The 19769-nt window shown below is 39.0% G+C and overlaps 1 protein-coding gene across 1 annotated transcript in view; it reads right to left on the reverse strand.

The window, feature by feature from the left end:
* ANGPT1 (angiopoietin 1) overlaps positions 1-19769 on the reverse strand; it is a 170138-nt gene that overhangs the window by 81360 nt on the left and 69009 nt on the right. The window contains exons 2-3 of the mRNA XM_069854533.1: positions 3400-3555; positions 482-603 (exon numbers count right to left, since the gene is read on the reverse strand). Of these exons, the coding sequence (XP_069710634.1) occupies positions 482-603; positions 3400-3555 (278 nt within the window). The remainder of the gene's footprint in view (positions 1-481; positions 604-3399; positions 3556-19769) is intronic.

Consider the following 19769-nt stretch of genomic DNA (forward strand, 5'->3'; position numbering starts at 1 on the left):
CATGGCTACAAATATTTCATACACAGTTCAGTCCAAAAGGAGACAGATCCTCCTACATGTTAAAACTTTGTATTCATTAAAACAGAAAGATGAACTACTGAAGATTTTATTTTTCTTCTGCACCTTAAGGTAGTTGATAATCTCATAATTCATTATTAATATTTTTTTCTACTTGAAACTGCTCATGCAATTTACCCCTATGCTCTTCACCAGCAGGAACTATGGTCATGTGACTAGGTTGTCATGATGCACACTGAAATGTAAACTTAGGTCACACATGAAAAATGGTAGAAATCAACTTTCATTTATTGTACAGGATCTAAAACAGTGTAAGTTCATGCCCTAGCTCTTCTAGCTATTCATAATATTTCTATACTTTCCACTTACCATATTTGCTTCTTCCATTAATCAGATGCTTGGAACAAAGGCTACTTTGTGTTGAACAGAGAAAGAGTGCAAGAGACCAACTACTCATTCTTACCTGTTTTTCTCATGAATTTTCAGGATTTCGTGTGTCTGTTGTAGCAGCTGTTTTTCTAGCTTGTACGTTGACAGTGAATTTTCCAGTAGCTGAATTTCAAGCCTGGATGTTTGATTTAGCACCTTAAGGATAAATTAAAAACATTAAAGTTTATGGTCCAGGTTATGTTGTCATAGTAACATAATGCAACCATTCCATCCTGATTTGATGATTCCTCAAAAATTACTTCTAAATCCTTTTCTAACCTCAGCTGCTCAGCTGGTGCAAATTAACTCAATCAAGCTACATTGAAATGTACCAGCTGATATTCCAGCACCCTATTTACTGTAGAATATTACTAGGCCACCAGAAAAAGTAAAGTTGACTGCCAAATAAGGTTTATTTAATGGAAAGAACAAAAGGCATGCCTCAAACATGCATTCCTGCAAATCATGCTTAAACCAAAAGAGTGCAGGAGTACTTGGAATGAAGCCAAAGTGTTGCATCCACTGTTTTCTAAATACAGCTCCTACTTTAGCTTTCTCCTGGGTTCTCTCTCTTTTGCAGTGTTGGGAAAAGTCGTGTATCTGCTTATGTTATCACTACTTGCACTGTTACACAGATTTTTAAGATGAAGACTGTGATACTAAACATTGCTTTATGCAAATTTATCAGTGATCTGTATCAATAGCACAAGTTTTACTAAACATACACATACATGATACCTCTTTAATGGAACCTATCAGACCTTTCTTCGAAGAGTGGTTATCACTAGTGTCAGAGAATTATATGGCAACATTTTCTCATAGATGCCTAATAGGAATTTCTTACAGAACAGAAAGCAAAGAGAATGACTCTTAAACTCAGTCCAGTGCCTTATTTTTGCTTAAAATCGTTGATGTTCACAAAGGAAGTTGACTTTTCCTTTTTTAAGGGTACAGAGGTTGAAAAAAAAGGAAATTATCAGTATGCAGTCGTTACGTTGTTCAAAATGGATTTATTTGAAAGTGCCAGGAGTCTTCACTGCGTTTCAGAGGAAACTGGCAGAACATTAAGGCGTATTACAAAGGTTGTCACGGGGTAAGAAGACAGGAAATCACCAACAGATTTCCAAAGAGGATACATCTATGGAGCAGCCTACAAAACGTCAATAGAACTTCAGGTAGAAAAGAAAGTCTAAAGGGAATCAGTAGTATTTTGGATAGAATAGGAATTGTGAGATGGAAGTGAGATTTTAAGGAGGTAGAGACTCTGTTGTCAGTCCTTCAGGCTCCTCCTTACTGTGGTATGAATGCTACTTATTAGAGGCATGAGATCCTGGCCTGCCTTCCTCCTCCTTGTATCCTAAAGATTTTCACCTGACTGCCATGCAGTTGGCTACCTCTATCACTGCCAAGAGCAGTCTGTTTTCACTTTCTTGACCCACCTGCACCACTCTTTCTTGGTTGATGGTGGAGCCAGGGACTTTCTCATACTGCTGAAAGAGGGGAAGTGGGAAATGCCATCACCGAGCTGAAAGTCAGAGCAGATACTGCAACAAGGAAGAGCCACTCCCACTGACATACTGAACATCCCTTAAATTCTTCAGTAATAGGTATAGAAGGAGGAAGACACCTGCTTCATCATGGAGTGATACCTCTACCTTGAAGCTGCTCCTCAAAGGAAAAGTGAGACAGAGGGAATGCATATTTTTGTCCCTTACCTGCTTAATGGAGGAACCTGTGAGTGAGTACTCAACACTTACACCTATATTTGTCTTTTGAGATATGAGAAGAGTTCCTAAATCTCCTTTTTCATTTCTGAACATGTGATACCACAGACCATAGGTCTTCATTCCTAATGTTTCTATCCAGATGTTCTGTTGACACTGAATTAAAGATTTTCTCCAATATTTTCATAAGTCAATATACTATGTTTTAGAAACTGTTGTCATTTAAGATCACAATATTTACAAGCAAATGTTGAAAAAATAAATACAGGAACCTGTTTAAAACATTGAATCTGTCTTTCAGAATTACTTCTGTTTCTTATAGTACCGTGATGCAGTCATGCAAAAACTGGGTAAATGTTAGTAAGGACATAAGAACAGAAAATATATTTTTTCAAGAAGTACATATGCAACTAGAAAAAAGCAAATAAATGCAATATTTAAGCTCCCCTGTTTTGAATGAGCATCAAATGCAGTGCAGCTGCTACTATATGATATGCTGCAAAGATCACGAGGAAGTCAGCAAAACTAAGGAAAACAAATATGCATATTAAACTGATAAAGGAATTCAAAAGGCAAAAAGTAATATATATCTTTACAATAAGCCCAATGTGAAATTGTACTCTGTCCTATAACAGTGATACTCTTATCACTTCAGTTACAACAATGATTTTAGTGCTAGGTGTCATGTGGAGATGACTCTTTAAATACATGTGATGTTATACACTTTTACAGTAATAACAAATGAACAGCGTTTTAGAAAGAAGCTGATGCTTTTCTCCCAATCTTCACAGTTTAAAAGCTGCAGACACTCTACTTTTCAAAAACCTGGAAATGTGTTTCAGAAAATAAAGTCTCTTGTAATAGTAAAGAACCAAACAGCAACAGAGATCAAAGACTGTTTTAGCCTGAAGCTTATTATTTAGCTTGACACTTGTATCATTCACAGTTAGTAGCTGGGCTGTTTATTTGATATCAAGTGCTGACTTAGTTTCCTGAACAGTCCTGCCTACCTTACACAAACAGAGCTAAGTACACTAACCAAATGAAATCAAAACAAAGATATATAAGAGTGTCAGTCATTGATCCTGTTGGTACCAAGAAACAGAATGTGTATGTTTCTTGGAGACCTATGCTGAAACGTTTTGTGTGGAGATGCATTAGGAAAGAAATAGAATGGGAAATGTTCTCTGCAGTTATCAGCTTTTAGAAAACTGTTCTGGGAACGTACCTGGGTTTCAACATCCGTGAGTTTTCTCGTCTGCTCTGCTGTCTGACTGAGGAGGCTGGTCCCTATCTCGAGCATGGTGGCGGTGTGATTCTGCACAGCATTCTGCTGTAGCTGCACCATCTCTGATTTCATGTTTTCCACAATGTAGTTCTCAAGCTGTAAAAGAGAAAGGGTTGTAGCTGTGGTATTTTTACCTGTTAAGGCATTCTTGTGACATAAGGGTGCATAGCTGGAGTTCTTGCCAAGAGGGGAAATGTCAACATTTTCAGTAGGAGCCCAAGTCTCAGCTGACCCTGTGGTTCTTGGGGCAGGAATCTGACTATCTGGGTAGTCCCTTCCAGTCACAGAGTCCTGATGTTATTCCAATTATCACAGTCTACTGAATCAAGCTGAAGCAAGCCTTGACTGCTTCCTCCTGTGTCAAGGCTGCAGTGAGCATTTATGGTAGAAATGTCATGGCAGCTCCAAAATGAAGCCCTCAGAGAGCAAAGCTTACCACAGGGAAATGTAGCAAAACTTAAGTGTGAGTCCTCCCTGGCAGAGATCCTACCATGTCCCAGCTCCCCTGGTTTGTTTCTATCTCACAGTCATACAGTAATGTTTTATTACTCGGTTAGATCCCCACAAACGGTTCCACAAACTCAGTAATGAATGCAGCATAGTTTATCTGTGACCAAAAATATTAAAGGAATGGAGACACAATCATGGCAATTAAAGAGGGAAGTTATTGACCAAAACCCATAGAAAGCTGGTTTGCTCCTTTGCATTTTTTGTCTTGATGTTGCTTGGCTTGCATTTGTAGTCTGTTACAGAATCTGAAATAGGACCCTCAAAATAAACTCAGAACCCTAGAGAGAGGGTTGCTTTTTGGTTCAGTTTGTTTTAGTTCATGAGGCAGGGTCCTTCCCTTCTAGTTACCTCATTCTGCCATAACACACCATAAACCCAGGACTAGTCTGCAGTATGATGAGACTGTTTCTTACTTACACAAGCATTGTTATGGAATCTTGCTTGATGTGTTCCATAAAATATTAGCTTAAAGGAAGATGGCCCAGAAATTTTTTTTCAATACCTTCCACTGAAATCGAGTCCAGCCAATTTACACTCAGTGAAGATTTGGTCCTCAGCTTCATATTGTGGCTGATCAAGTTTTTTATGGTCAGCTGATGCCAGACTGAAGCAATTACTGTTTTATCTAATAATTTCATCATATTGGACCTGTTTCTGCAGCAGTAAGCGTGTTTCATTGTGAAAGGTGTGCTGCACAACTAAAAGTAATTAATTCATTTAAAGACTGAAGAAAGGAGCAGGAGTCAGTGTGATTGATAAGAAGGGCTGATTCTATTTATCTGTAAGCATTCTTGCACTTAGGGGTAACTACTGTTAGATGTTCTGATGTGCTCACAAAGGTTTTATTACAAATTAGATAATTTACGTGCACCTCTTAGTACTTAAACAAACAAGCAAACAAACAAACTGTTTTTACAGACAAAGAACACTGCCACAATGTAGAACATTTTCTGCATAAGGCAGTTTGTGGTGGCTTGTTTGTTTGTCTACCCCAGCCATCATGGTCAAAACCAAAATGGATGTCTTACAGTTTCAGGAAACAGAATTATTTGCTTGAATTGCCAGGTAACCGTTCTAGGCTGGCAATCTACAGTGAGTTTTAAGTAGTAGAGAAAATGCGTTGTTGAATATTTTGAAATGTATTATAATAAGATTTAACAGCCAAGGAAAACTGCGTATTGCAGAACGTTTGCAGTGCATGTTACTATTTTCAACGCCCACTGTAAGTTTACTCTGCTTTCGTTTATTACTGTGAGATAAATGTTACAAATATTGGAGTAGTTCATGGGATATGTTACTGATCCACCATATTTCTACACCATGCTTTTATGTTCAGAATTTATTTTGCCTGTATATCTCCTTCACATCATGTGGTTTTCCAACCATTAATTTTATTTTTCCAAACTATCCCTTGGTTGCAAATAATCGCTATGAAATGCCCCACAAACTGTATGGTTGTGCTTCTCCATATTCTGGTCCAGATAATGGAACACCTGAAAAAGAAGTTCAAATTTCTCTCACAACTTTCGCCTCCAAAAGAAATGCAGGGCTCTGAAGTACAGTTGTACAGTCCATGATGAGGTGCCAACACATTCATTTCCTCACATTTGATGCTTTTTGTTTCCAGATAGGATCATAACACCTCTACAGTGTGGCTGTACATGATTTATTAGTCTGTAGCTTTCTGAAACTGCCTTGCTGTATGTGGGCAATGCGGTGTATGTGCGTAATAGATGTTTGGGAAAAATCTATGCAAAAATACAGTGGCTACATTTATTAAAAATCATAAATCATAAATTAGATATTTTCACAGATTTTTTTAGGTTGGAAAACACAGTTGAGATTATCAACTAAGGTTGCTAAGGGGCATGGTTTAGTGTTTGATAGGAATGGTTGGACTCGATGATCCGGTGGGTCTCTTCCAACCTGGTTATTCTATGATTCGATAAACTCCAATCATTAACCTGATCCTGCCAAGTTCACCACTAAACCATGTCTTCAAAACTGGCCCTTCTTGTAGATGGCCATCACATTTGCTAATCTCCAGACAACGGGGACCTCTGCAGTCAGCCAGAACTGCTGATAAATGATGGATAGTGGCTTGGTGAGCATTTTTACCCTTCCCTGTCTTTCATCTCAGGGTGCTAAGTACCCAGAAAACAACTGGTCTTATTAAAGACTGAGGCAAAGAAAGTATTAAGTACCTCAGACTTTTCCTCCTATTTTGTCACCATGTTTGCCCCCACATCCAATAGTGGCTGGATATTCTCCTTACCTCTTCTCTTGCTGATGATATATTTATAGAAACTACCTTTTATTGTCTTTTACAGCTATCGTCAGATCAACTTCCATTTGGGCTTTGGCCCTTTTAATTTTCTCCCTGCATAACCTTACAACCTCTTTGTAGTCCTCCTGAGTGACCTGTCTCTTCTTCCAGAGGTCATAAATTCTTTTTCTTCTGAGTTCCAGCCAAAGCTCTCTGTTTTGCCAGGCACATTTACTTCCCCACCAGCTCATCTTTCAGCATATGGGGATAGACTGCTCCTGCATCTTTAAGATTTTCTTCTTGAAGAATGTTGAGCTTTCCTGGACTCCTTTGCCATTCAGGTCTGCCTTTTAAGTGACTCCGTAGACCAGTCTGCAGAGCTAAACAGTCTACCCTTCAGAAGTCCAGGGTGGCAGTTTTGCTGACCCCCGTTGCCACTTTTCCAGTAATCAAAAACTCTAATTTCTTGATCACTGTGCCCAAGGTGGCCTCCAACCATCACATCACCCACAAGTCCTTCTCTGTTCATAAACAACAGGTCCAGCAGGATGCCTTCCCTAGTTGTCTCACTTACCAGTTGTGCCAGGAAGTTCTCTTCCACACACTCCAGGAATCTCCTAGAATGTTTCCTCTCCACTGTGTTGTATTTCCAACAGATATCTGGTAGATTGAATGCCCTCATGAGAACAAGGGTTAGAGGTTGTGAGACTTCTACCAGCTGCTTATAGAATATTTTGTCTGCCTCTTCATCTTGGTTGGATGATCTGTAACAGACGCCCACTGTGATTTCTGCCTTGTTGGACACTCTTAGTCATAAACAGTCGACCCCATTGTCACCATCATTAAGCTCTAGACAATCCAAACTCTCTAAAACACAGGGCTACCCTACTGCGTCTTCTTCCTCTTCTGTCCTTTCTGAAGGATTTATAGTCACCTATTGCCACATTCCAGTTGTGCGAGGCATCCCACCATGTTTCTGGGACAACTATATTATAGATTTCCTGCTACACAATAACTTCCAGCTTCTCATGTTTATTGCTTATGCTGCATGCATTGCTGTAGAGGTACTTCGGCTAGGCTGTTGGGTGTGTCATCTTCTAAGAGGTGATACCCCTTAATTCGTTTGAGGTGTTTCTTTGGTGTTTCCCTGTTGGCTTCTACTACCTCAGTAGTCCCTGGGTCATGTCCATAAAACTTCAACTGTTCTCCAGCATACCTAGTATGTCTCAGAGACACAGGCTGAGGGTCTTTGAAAGCATCATATTTTTGTATAAAAATAAAAAGAGAAAACATATTTATATTTCTAACTGTTCTTTTTGCCTTCTAGTTTACTAACATCACAGAAAGGATTGCATTTGAAAGATCTAACTGCATCTGTGTGGAGCTAAAGCATGATTTGTCTATCAAGAACACAGGCACAGATTGAGGAATATTGGATAACTTGTACTTTAATTACTGCAGTCTAACACACTCCTCATGATGTCCAGTCTTGGGAAACTGCCCTTAGTTATTCACCCCTAAAACAACTACTGATTGAATCTGAGACTGACTCATTATAACAACAAAGCTGATTTTCCTGTTTCAGAATTACTCATGAAATGCTTTTGTAAATATTTGCAGTTAGATACACTGCCATAATACTTTCTGTGAGCACATCTCAGCAGTCTCAGGAGTTATTCACTCAGGCAAAGCAGGGTTGAACAAGGACTGAAATAACATATAGGCTCTGTTACGTTAATTCCCTATTCTAACTTCACCCACTTCTTCTATTTTGCTTGGTAAGGTTATTGGTTGCAATGCTGGTCTTGCTAAAATCAATGGCAAGATTCCCATTGACTTCAATAGGTCAAGATTTCACCTATTATTTTTATTGCAGGAAACCAACATTTACTCGGTTCATTGTAGCAAAACACTGAGTTTTATCTGAAGCCTTTGCCTTCTGAAGGTTTTGTATTGAGTGTAATGAACCTTAGACTAAGCTTTCTTTGTGGTTATTTAAGAGGAATAGAATGTATTTAACAAGTGATAAAAGGATCCTTGCACAGTGGTGTCACAGAAAATGTAACATGTAGAAACCTATTCACAGAAGTAAATTGAAGAACATTTTACACATTGGTTTTAAGTAATTTTTAAAAATTCTTTCATCCTATGATTAAGTCTAGAGACTCTGTACTAAATGACAAATATATATAGTGCATGATGAAATAGTCCTTACTGGTGAATGTACCTTTTACATCTGGATTTTCAAATCTTCATACCACTGTTTCATCTTATTTTAGTTACTTTTTCTTGCAAAAGTGAAACAGAATCTTTTTTGTATTCTTTACCCCCAACCTGGCCCTTCCACTGTGTGATTCTATAGTACATTGATGTCCCTGTTATTAATTCAGCTGCATCTGCTTTTGGTAAGACTCATTATATTGCACAGGAGTTTTCAGTAATGCAGAATTACTGATGGGATGCATAATAACCTTATAACATTCTCAGACATAAAACTGTCAGAATGTTTTGTGTTACTGTTTAATAAACATTCCAGAGGATTATGCATTAAAAGTATCTAGCTTTTTCTGGACAGCATTTATTAAACACTTTTCATAGAAACCACCCAAACACTAACAGAAGTATTAAAATGATATCTGTAACTTAGAGACTAAGTAAATGATACTGGTTTGTGGCAGATGGCTTATAAGTAAAACAAGGGGTTTTTCTTTTACTTTGATCAAGTTATATTGGTCCCATGTAATTATATGTAAGGATTGCTATGATATCCAGATGATAGTAGGTTTTTGTACAGAGCCATAAAACAAGAATGCAAGTTAAAGTAACTGTAGACTGATCCCCCTCTCCTACTGCTAACCACGTATTGCACATCATTTTGAATAATAGAAAGAAAATGCTTTGCATACTTGAAGATGATGGAATGGTTAGGGTTGGAAGGAACCTTAAAGATCATCTAGTTCCAACCCCCTGACAAGGGCAGTGGCATTCCCACTACATCAGGCTGCTCAAGGCACCATCCAGTGTGGCCTTGAACACCTCCAGGGAGGGGGCATCCACAGCTTTGTATTAGTAATACTGGACCCAACAACCAATACAAGTTCTTTTCTTCTTTCTTTATTTTTCTGTCTGAGGGAGGGTCATATGTCCCTACACTACCAAAAACCCACCTGAATGCATTCTTATGCAACTTGCTTCCAGTGAACCTGCTTTAGCTGAGGGGAGTGGACTAAATGGTCTCCAGAGGTCTCTTCCTTTAGTGACGGGACAAGAGGGGCCTCAGGCTCAGTCAAGAGAAGTTTAGGTTGGACATCAGAGAAAATTTTTTCATGGAAAGGGTCATTGGGCACCGGAACAGGCTGCCCAGGGAGGTGATTGAGTCACCTTCCCTGGAGGTATTTAAAAGATGGGTGGATGAGGTGCTAAGGGGCATTGTTTAGTGGTTGATCGCAATGGTTGGACTTAATGATCCTGGCGGTCTTTTCCAACCTAGTGATTCTGTGATTCTGTGATTCTGTGATTCCAACCCTGACCATTCTGTGATTCTGTGAAAGATGTGCATTATTCTGAGAGAGTGTACAGAAGATAAAGAACAGCCATAAATCTAGAAAACTGAAAGATTTAAGGAAGTTTAGCTCAATAAGAAGGGTAACTAGAAAACAACTGACTAGAATAACATAAAACTGCAAAAAGAAAGAATAGTCTACTTCCCACACCCACGAAGCTGCAGTAAATGAAGTTTATCTTATATATATTGGTGGAGAATTTTTTTGACAGTGCAGGTAATAAGATAGTGATAGGGATTCTGTACGAAAACAGTGAAAACTCCATCACTAGGAAGCTTGAGAGAGTATTTTGGGTAAAGATCTGTTCTTTCTTGTTCTATTTTTTCATTCTCCTTAGTATTTGTTATTATTTTACTTCAGAGTTAAACTCATTGACTCCACGTTTGGAATCAAACTCTACAGTAAAAGCTCTATTGCACTGAGAAGAAGTTTGGAAAACTCATCTCCTATTAGGATCTTTTAGAATCTTTAGAATATTTTAGAAGCAAATCAATAAAACAGAGGAGAGTCACGGATTAAAGACACAACAAATTAAAAATACCCCACATGCATAATGATACAAATAAGTGGAACTCTTCTGTATAGAAAGAAACAGAAAATTAAGGGAAGTCACTGAGGAAGTTTCTGAAGGTATGAACACACCTCAGCAGGGATGTGGTCTGTACAAGCATCTGAGAAACTACTGTGTGAATCAGATCTGCAACTATAGAATGGAAGCACTGCATTGTACTCATGGCAGGCTGCTTTAGAGATGTCAGTCTCTGAAAATCAATCGCTTTGTAGATACTCCAGCTTGTGTCAGTGATAACTTGTCCCATGTTGTGTTAAGCAGAATAGTACATAAAATGTAATAGGCAATTACAGATAATGATGAGGGAGGAATATACTGTATGGTATCCCACTGGAATCTTATGAAACTCTAAGCTAGAGTACTTTTTATTAAGTCTTGTAGTTCAATATGAGTAAAAATAGTCCTTGCAACACTAGTCAAGACAATATAAGGGGAAAATAGAATTCTTTGTTTCAAGATATCAGAAGACCTCCCCTGCTAGTTTTACCCAACAGCATAATATTTAATATATGGGTAACCTATGGGAGCAAGAAGATTGAGTTTCATTTCCTCACAAAGTATCTGGCATATCAAATACTGTGTATTGACTTAGGCCAAGTATTGATTGTACTGGCCTGATAATTCAGTCTGAGCTTTCTACTAAGGTATTTTCAAGAAATCTTTCCAGTTTGTTTTCAGAGTTTTATATCAGTCTAAAAGATTCCCCACTTCTAGACTAAAATCCAAAGATCTGTATAAATGACATATATTTGTCATTTCAAATGTAATTTATTACAGTTATTACAAAAGCATATGAAATGCAATCAGTCAATTTCAATTACGTTTGTACAAATATCAGGTCTCTCACAGCTTTTTAACCTTAAGGCTTAATAAAATGAATAAGCAACATAACTGAGAATCATATCAATTGTGATTAAATGGTCCCATAAGGAAGCTACTTATAACAAGTAAATCAGAACAATATGCTCCTATTTTCTACTGATTAGCAGCATTTCTGGTTCAAAGAGTTATCCAGTTAGACGTTAACCTTTACAAATTTTACTACAGCGTCAAGGATATTTTTCTTGCATGATCTGACTCTCCAAACCACTTAATTCTATAAACTGAATTCATTTATGATTATACAGTTGACTGCAAAAGTGAACTACGCCCAATATGCACTGAGGAGAAGCATAATTGTAGAAAAGGCAACATCTGCAATCTTACCCTAAACAAATTAACGTCTAGGGGGATTTAAAAAAAAAAATGTTTTTCTATTAAAGTGTGGAACTAAATAATTTTCTTTGGCAAAGATTCTTTTGGTGTGGTTTACTTTTCAGAATGACTAATTTTCTAACAACTTCTGTGTGGAAGAATATTTAGACACCTTATGGCTCATTCCTGGAGATGAATACACAACTTATAATCAAAATTAGTTCCTGTGAAATATCATCTCACTACATACAGTTCTTGAGAAATGTAATCTTAAACTGTGTAAATAGTTCTGGTTGCTATACCAAGCTGCCAACTTAAAGCTAAGCTTTCAGTGAACCTGGGAAGCTGTAGTATAATTTCAACTCTATAACTTTTTATTTGTGTTATAGAAGGTAATATAATGTTTTAACATTGTATTACTTAATCTATTTTTAATTCTGCTTGGTTTCTTACATTCATCACTATGACAAATGAGTGTATTGTTGATGTTCTCAGTATGAAACAAGCTGTCAAGAAAGGTTGTGAAATTAAGACTGAATTATGTTATATTCTAGTCTTTCTGTAGTGCCTTATATAAAGGGAATCTTTTTATTCACTGCCATGAGGTCTGCCTTCAGCTTTTAGGTTCACTGTCTTAAGTCCTCCCTGATGAAGAAATCACAAATCCTTTTTATTATCATTTGTCTGTCTTTCCTGAGTAGGTTGTAATTTCATTGCAGATTACCCCTCTCCCTTCATCAGTTCTTAGCACAAAGTCTGCAAGTCACCTGAAGACCCAGGATATTATATTATGATGATGACTGCCAATAATTTACAGTCTTAATTTAGGATCTTTTTTGAAAGCACAAACAAGAAGTTTAGACGGATGAAAACCACTGAACATAATGCAGTTTTGATGCAGATAGTGCTAAAGGAATGCAACGGGAATGCTCGGACCACCAAATACCTTCCCCACTGTTCCAGGCAAATACATATTTTTACCTTTAACCCAGGGACATCCACAAAACATCCACTCTCTTCATCCCACCAGTCTTAAAACACTCATTAGAATTATAGCTTGATCCATGTACTATACATTCGCATCTTGTGTGTGAATGTACTTCTATAACTTAGTGGTGAGGAAATTGAAAGTGATCTCATATCTTTTGTGAGGTGATAGGGAATAATTCGAGCTTCCTAAAGTTTCATCCTTACCAGAAATGTAAATCTTATTGTGTGCTCCCTGTCTGTGATTTCTCACAGGCACCTGGTAAGGACTGAATCCTGGTAGGGTTTTGTCTTTTCCAAAAACCCCAAGAAGTGCTAAAGGCTTGAGGAAGAGTAGCTAGAAAGCTGCTTGGCAGAGAAGGACCTGGGGGTGTTGGTTGACAGCCATCTGAATATGAGCCAGCAGTGAGACCAGGTGGCCACAAAGGCCAGTGGCATCTTGGCTTGTATCAGAAATGGCACGGCCAGCAGAATGAGGGAAATGGTTATGCCCCTGGTGCAGCACTGCTAAGGCCATGCCTCAAATTCTGTGTTCCATTTTGAAACCCTCACTAAAAGAAAGACATTGAGGTCCTGGAGCAACAAAGCTGCTGAAAGGCCTGGGGAACAGATGTTATGAGGAGCGGCTGAGTGAACTCAAGTTGTTTAGCCTAGAGAAAAAAAGGTAGAAGGGAGACCTTATCACTGTCTACAACTACCTTAAAGGAGGGTGTAGCAAGGTGGGTATTGGTCTTTTCTCTCAAGTGATAGAATGCCCAGGGAGGTCGTTGAGTCATCATCCCTGGAAGTATTTAAAAACAGGTAGATAAAGTGCATAGTAATATGACTTAGTAGTGGACAGGTATGATTCGACTTGATGATCTCAAAGGTCTTTTCCAACCAAATACTTCTATGATTCTCTGATTTTATGATTCTCTGATTCTATAAAAGCTGAAGTGTGGGGCCAGTGATCCTAGTGGCCAGGATTAATGTTCATGTGGCTAACTACCTCAAAACACAGAGAAAAATGGAAGCAGAACATATCTGTGATGAAAGCATGGTTTATGACCTGCTCAATGGCTGAATATGCTGATACCAACTTCTGACTCTCAATGAAGCCTTTGACAAGTTAAACTATCTGTATAGTAAAGGTGTTTGAAAGCAGACGAGATCACTCACCTCAGCATGTCTTATTTTTTGAAAAAATGTGTAAAAGAATCCTAGTTACACTACACAGAATGAGAATAGTTTAATTAAGAATCTTGTTCTTTTTTCCTTCTTTCCCTGGCCTAATAATGTCAAGTATTTTATTTTGCTTTATGTCTAGTGTTCAGCATTTAGCTTCAACACCATGATTCCAGGTTATATCAAAAACTGATGTTCTTCTCCATTGATACTTAATAAAGTAAAAAGCAAAGCCTTTATGTGCTGTTCCGCCACAGAACCCAGGTAGGCAGAGGCCTGAAATCTGCTGAACTACAGACTACCAGCAATTAATACCTAGACAAGGGTTTGTATAGTATCATACACAGTATTTATGTGTATAGAATTACATAACCATATACACAGTAACTCCTGTAATGTAAGGGTTATAAATGTGTACAGACAGCATCTATGTAGACAAATATTCATTTGTGTCCCATAAATGTTTGACTATATTTATGGTTCTTAACTATTATTATAATAATCAGTATACAAGTGGTTTAATGATAGATATTCTGGATACATGAAAATATTTGCCTTAATTTTACTACAGATATTAAAAACCGATACTGATACATCTCTGTTTGAGCTCTTTATAATTTTAAGGCATAAATAAATGAAATTTCCAGAAATGCCTGTAGCTGTAATCTACGAACCTTAGTTTCCCACAGAACAATAAAGAAGTTAATTACTGGTACAAACTCTAACACCTCTTCTTTCCATTCTTGAAGTTCTATACACACCCATTATTCTTTAAGGGCCTCCAGACATATCCTTAATTCTCAGCATTATAATGAATCATAGAATCATAGAATAACCAGGTTGGAAGAGACCCACTGGATCATCGGATAATTGAGTCCAGCCATTCCTATCAAACACTAAACCATGCCCCTTAGCACCTGGTCCAACTGTGCCTTAAACACCTCCAGGGGAGGTGACTCAACCACCTCGCTGGGCAGCCTGTTCCAGTGCCCATGAAATGAAATGAAAAGGAATGATGGAATAGTCTCCCTCCTAAAGCTTTCTTTTAGGAACAGCATTTTTCCCCTGTTTTGTTTGTTTGTTTGTTTGTTTTCCAGCATAAACAGTGTGATCAGCAGGTCCAGGGAGGTTATTCTCCCTCTGTCCTCGGCACTGGTGAGACCGCTCCTTGAATCCTGTGTTCAGTTCTGGGCCCCTCACCACAAGAAGGATGTTGAAGCTCTGGAGTGAGTCCAGAGAAGAGCAACAAAGCTGGTGAAGGGGCTGGAGAACAGGCCTTATGAGGAACAGCTGAGAGAGCTGGGGTTGTTTAGCCCAGAGAAGAGGAGGCTGAGGGGAGACCTCATTGCTCTCTACAACTACCTGAGAGGAGGTTGTAGAGAGGAGGGTGCTGGCCTCTTCTTCCAAGTGACAGGGGACAGGATGAGAGGAAATGGCCTCAAGCTCCTCCAGGGGATGTTTAGGCTGGACATTAGGAAAAGATTTTTCACAGAAAGGGTCATTGGGCAGTGGAACAGGCTGCCCAGGGAGGTGGTTGATTCACCTTCCCTGGAGGTGTTTAAGGCACGGGTGGACGAGGTGCTAAGGGGCATGGTTTAGTGTTTGATAGGAATGGTTGGACTCCATGATCTGGTGAGTCTCTTCCAACCTGGTTATTCTATGATTCTATGATTCAGCAAGAATATTCCCTCCTACTGCAGTTTATCACAAGCACAGCTGTTCCTGAAAGTCAGTGCTACTGCAAGGAATCCTTCGTAAATAATGAAAGCATGAGCTAAAGCGGGGAAGATTTCAGACTTCAGTTTCATATCTGCTAGTTCATTGTCAGTAGTTTCTCTTTCTTTTGCTGACAGACAGTTACTATTGCTGTTGTTAACAAAGACAAGACAAATGCATTCATAAATGAACAATATGTAAGTGCATAAGCACACATGCAGAACAACAGATGTAGCAAATGATAGAGGAAGAGGGACAAACATTAGAAATGCATTGCTAGGCAAAGAGGTGGGAATCTTAAATGCAGTAATTTGGAAATATATCTGGTTTTACAAGAGAAAACAGAAGCCAGTAGACACATAGGCACAAATGTTACACTTAATAACTATGTCAGAAACAATTAGACATGAATGGTTTAAGATTCATGCATGCTCGATAAAGGCTCAAGGAATTACACTAAAAGTGAAGTGGAATAGTTTTAATTATTTTTTAATAGTAATAAATTGGATGTATCCTTTGAACAATCTAAACATTATTATCTTCCCAATGATTCCAGGCACACTAGCATCCGTGGCTACTCCCAATATGACAACAAGGACAGCTGTCAGACACTCTCTCACTGATTAAGTTGCTACTTTTGTTTGTATATTTCCACAGTGTCCCTGTGCCCAAAGTGGCAATGATCATAGATATTCCTGGTCTGTTATCCAGGAACATGTACTAGCCCTTGCCCTCACAGAGCTTCACTGTTCACAAATATAAAGTGACAGTCCTTTTGGCATGATTAGTGTAGTGAAAACACAGAACAATGAGTCAAAGATGAGACACACTTGTTATTTCAAGTCCATCCTTCATTCAGATCTTATATAAATTCTTAACATTTGTTATTTGGCTTGCCTTCTCAGTCTTCCTTCTACAATACTTCCAGTTTTACAATAAATTCCAAGAAGATCATGTATAACAATAAGACTAATGTTCTCTTGCCAACTAAAACCACATTCAGAACGGTGGTTTTGCAATAATTCACAAGCATTTATAATGTAATGAAAAATACATTGAATAAACCAAAATATCAGAGTAACAGGACTATTAAAAAAAAAGAAATCATCCCAGGCCTTTAAAACACACTATGACTCTTCTGAATCAGAGGTGACCAAGGCTCAAAATCAAATACAAATATTCTTGAACTTTCAAGTATCCAGATTCAGGATTTTAGTTCAGTCTTATTTTCATAACTGGCACCGTTGTTCTCCTTCAAGAGTAAGGAAAAATATCTCTTGTACTGACTTTGTAGTTGCTGTACCTAAATGCAGACTTTTGGGTCACTAGTTTAACCACATGCACAGACCACATAGGAATTAGGACTAAATTTCTCATGACTACAGCTATTTAATTGACAGAAGAATCAACATCAGTAATGCTCATATCTATCACATTTTGTAGCATAATCACAGAATCCCAGAATCACTAGGTTGGAAAAGACCCACAGGATCATCGAGTCCAACCATTTCTATCAACTGCTGAACCATGCCCCTTAGTGCCTCATCCACCCGTCCTTTAAACACCTCCAGGGAAGGTGACTCAACCACCTCCCTGGGCAGCCTGTTCCACTGCCCAATGACCCTTTCCATGAAATATTTTTTTCTGATGTCAAGTCTGAACCTCCCTTGATGGAGCTTGAGGCCATTTCCTCTCGTCCTGTCCCCTGTCACTTGGGAGAAGAGGCCAGCTCCCTCCTCTCCACAACCTCCTTTTAGGTAGTTGTAGAGAGCAATGAGGTCTCCCCTCAGCCTCCTCTTCTCCAGGCTAAACAACCCCAGCTCTCTTAGCCGCTCCTCGTAAGACTTGTTCTCCAGTCCCCTCACAGGCTTTGTTGCTCTTCTCCGGACTCGCTCCAGAGCCTCAACATCCTTCTTGAGATGAGGGGCCCTTGAACACAGTATTCAAGGAGCGTTCTCACCAGTGCTGAGTACAGAGGGAGAATAACCTCCCTGGACCTGCTGGCCATGCTGTTTCTGATACAAGCCAAAATGCCATTGGCCTTCTTGGCTGTCAACCAACACCTCCAGGTCCTTCTCCTCCAGGCATCTTTCTAGATAGACTTCTCCTAGTCTGTAGCTCTGCACAGGGTTGTTGTGCTCCAAGTGCAGGACCTGGCATTTGGCCTTATTAAACCTCATGCCACTGGTCTCAGCCCAGCGGTCCAGCCTGTTCAGATCCCTTTGCAGAGCCTCCCGGCCCTCCAGCAGATCAACACTTCTACCCATCTTGGTGTTACCTGCAAACTTGCTAAGGGTGCACTCGATGTCTTCATCCAGGTCATTGATAAAGACATTGAACAGGGCTGGACCCAGCACTGAGCCCTGGGGAACTCCACTTGTAACAGGCATCCAGCTGGAGTTAACTCCATTTAGCACCACGATCTGGGCCCAGCCATCCAACCAGTTTTCCACCCAGGAGAGTGTGCACCTGTCCAGGCCAGAGGCTGACAGTTTCTCAAGCAGAATGCTGTGAGAAACTGTCTGAAAGGCTTTACTGAACTCCAAGAAGACTACATCCACAGCCTTTCCCTCATCCCGTAGGCAATAATAAGAGAGAGAACAAAGTTAATAAATAGATAAAAAATAATAGTAGAGAGCAAAGTGTTCATGAATCCTTAGGAAAGTTTGGCAAGTGTTTCACTGAGATGTAGGTTGTAATCTTGTTAATAGTTATTTATTTTTCCCATTAACTGGCAATAACATTCATGCCTTGTATTCAGAACATTGCAGCATGACAATTTATTCAGTACTGAAAACAGATGAAAAATCTTATCAGGCACCAAAAGAATGCTGTGACTGCAGCTCTAATCATACTCATGTCTGTTGCTCCCAGAGGATCCAAGGTAACTGCACTGGTTATTGCAAAGCACGTCTGAACCCCACCCCGATCTGCAAATCCCTGCGTCCAGAGTGCAGAAAACCTAAGCATAAGCCACAAAATAGTCAGGAATAAATATTCCATGATAGATGTTCTCTTTTTCAGGGCACAGGTTATACCATTCCTGGTACTAATGCTGATGGAAACAGCTTTAACACTATGTCATGCCTGAAGGTCTATCAACTGGAGGGGATGCCAGAGTATTGAGACCTATGGGGCAATAGGCAGGAAACTCCTGATTCCCCATTGATATGTCACTGTCTCATCTGGATCCAATTCTTTCTGTTCAGATAACAATGTGGTTTCACTTCCATGAGGTAAAAAATATGGGGTTAAAACACATATGGATGTATCTGTGGAAAGAAACCGTGTGATTCTCTACTGGGATGAGACAGGAAGGTATAGATAAACTCTGGAATCCTGACATGTTAATGTCAATGGGCATTTTGCAGTTAACCGCAATTTGGCCAGGATTTCAACCCTGAGATTTCACTTTTCTCTTTATCTTCCATCTCCATAGCAGGTAAAAATATCTTCCCAAGTGAAAAAGAAAACTACTATTTTATTAACAATTAGCTGTCCGTGATTCTAATCTGCTCTGAACCCAAATATCAGGGTTTTTCATCTTACTGTAAACCTATTAATATTCTACTCAAGATTATTTTCTTGTAAAAACTGTGCATTACCTTTAGTGCAAGTGTGGACATGGAAATTATTAATCATTATTAAATTTAGAATAAACTGTTATCTTCTAGATGTAAAAAGAAAGCTAAAAGAAGTGTTTCTGTTCCACTTGAAATAAACTACCATGCTACTACAGTTTCCCAGTAGGAAAAGAGGAGACATAAATTTATTTACAATGTATAGAATAAAGGATTTCTGCATGATAGCGGTGGAAGAAGTGGCACTGTTCATTTTGTCAGTGTGATGATAAAGTAGAGAAAAACAGTACTTTGCTCCCTTATTTGCAAGTGGAGTGCAAGGCCATCTATCACAAAGGTGTTTTTCTTTAAAAGGAAGAATATAAGATTATGTAAAGTGAGCAAAAGCTGCAGAGTTCCAGTTGAGAACTGAACTTCCTGAAAGGTCGGGGTGTTGAGGGTTTGTTTGAAGCTTATCGTTTTGTCTTTCTGCAGTTCCAGTAGCAGATTTTTCCCAGCTGGGCAGCAATAATAACTCTGCTTTCACAGCACTCCAAAGGAAGGGACATTCCAGGCAGAGTTGCAGTGTATTGCTGCCATGTAAGAGAAGGTCATGGCATGAAAGTGTGTTCTTCAGCATCATCCAAGAGCCTATGGCATGTAGGACTAGAGGCTCAGAAAGAACACTGCAATACCTTGGCTGACCAGAATGACTTTTCCAGGTAGGATGACTTCTACTTGCCAAAGAAAACTAGATAACAAATCTCAAACGTACTACA

The sequence above is a fragment of the Phaenicophaeus curvirostris genome, chromosome 3 (assembly GCF_032191515.1).
Source record: "Phaenicophaeus curvirostris isolate KB17595 chromosome 3, BPBGC_Pcur_1.0, whole genome shotgun sequence".
NCBI classification, from domain to species: Eukaryota; Metazoa; Chordata; class Aves; order Cuculiformes; family Cuculidae; genus Phaenicophaeus; species Phaenicophaeus curvirostris.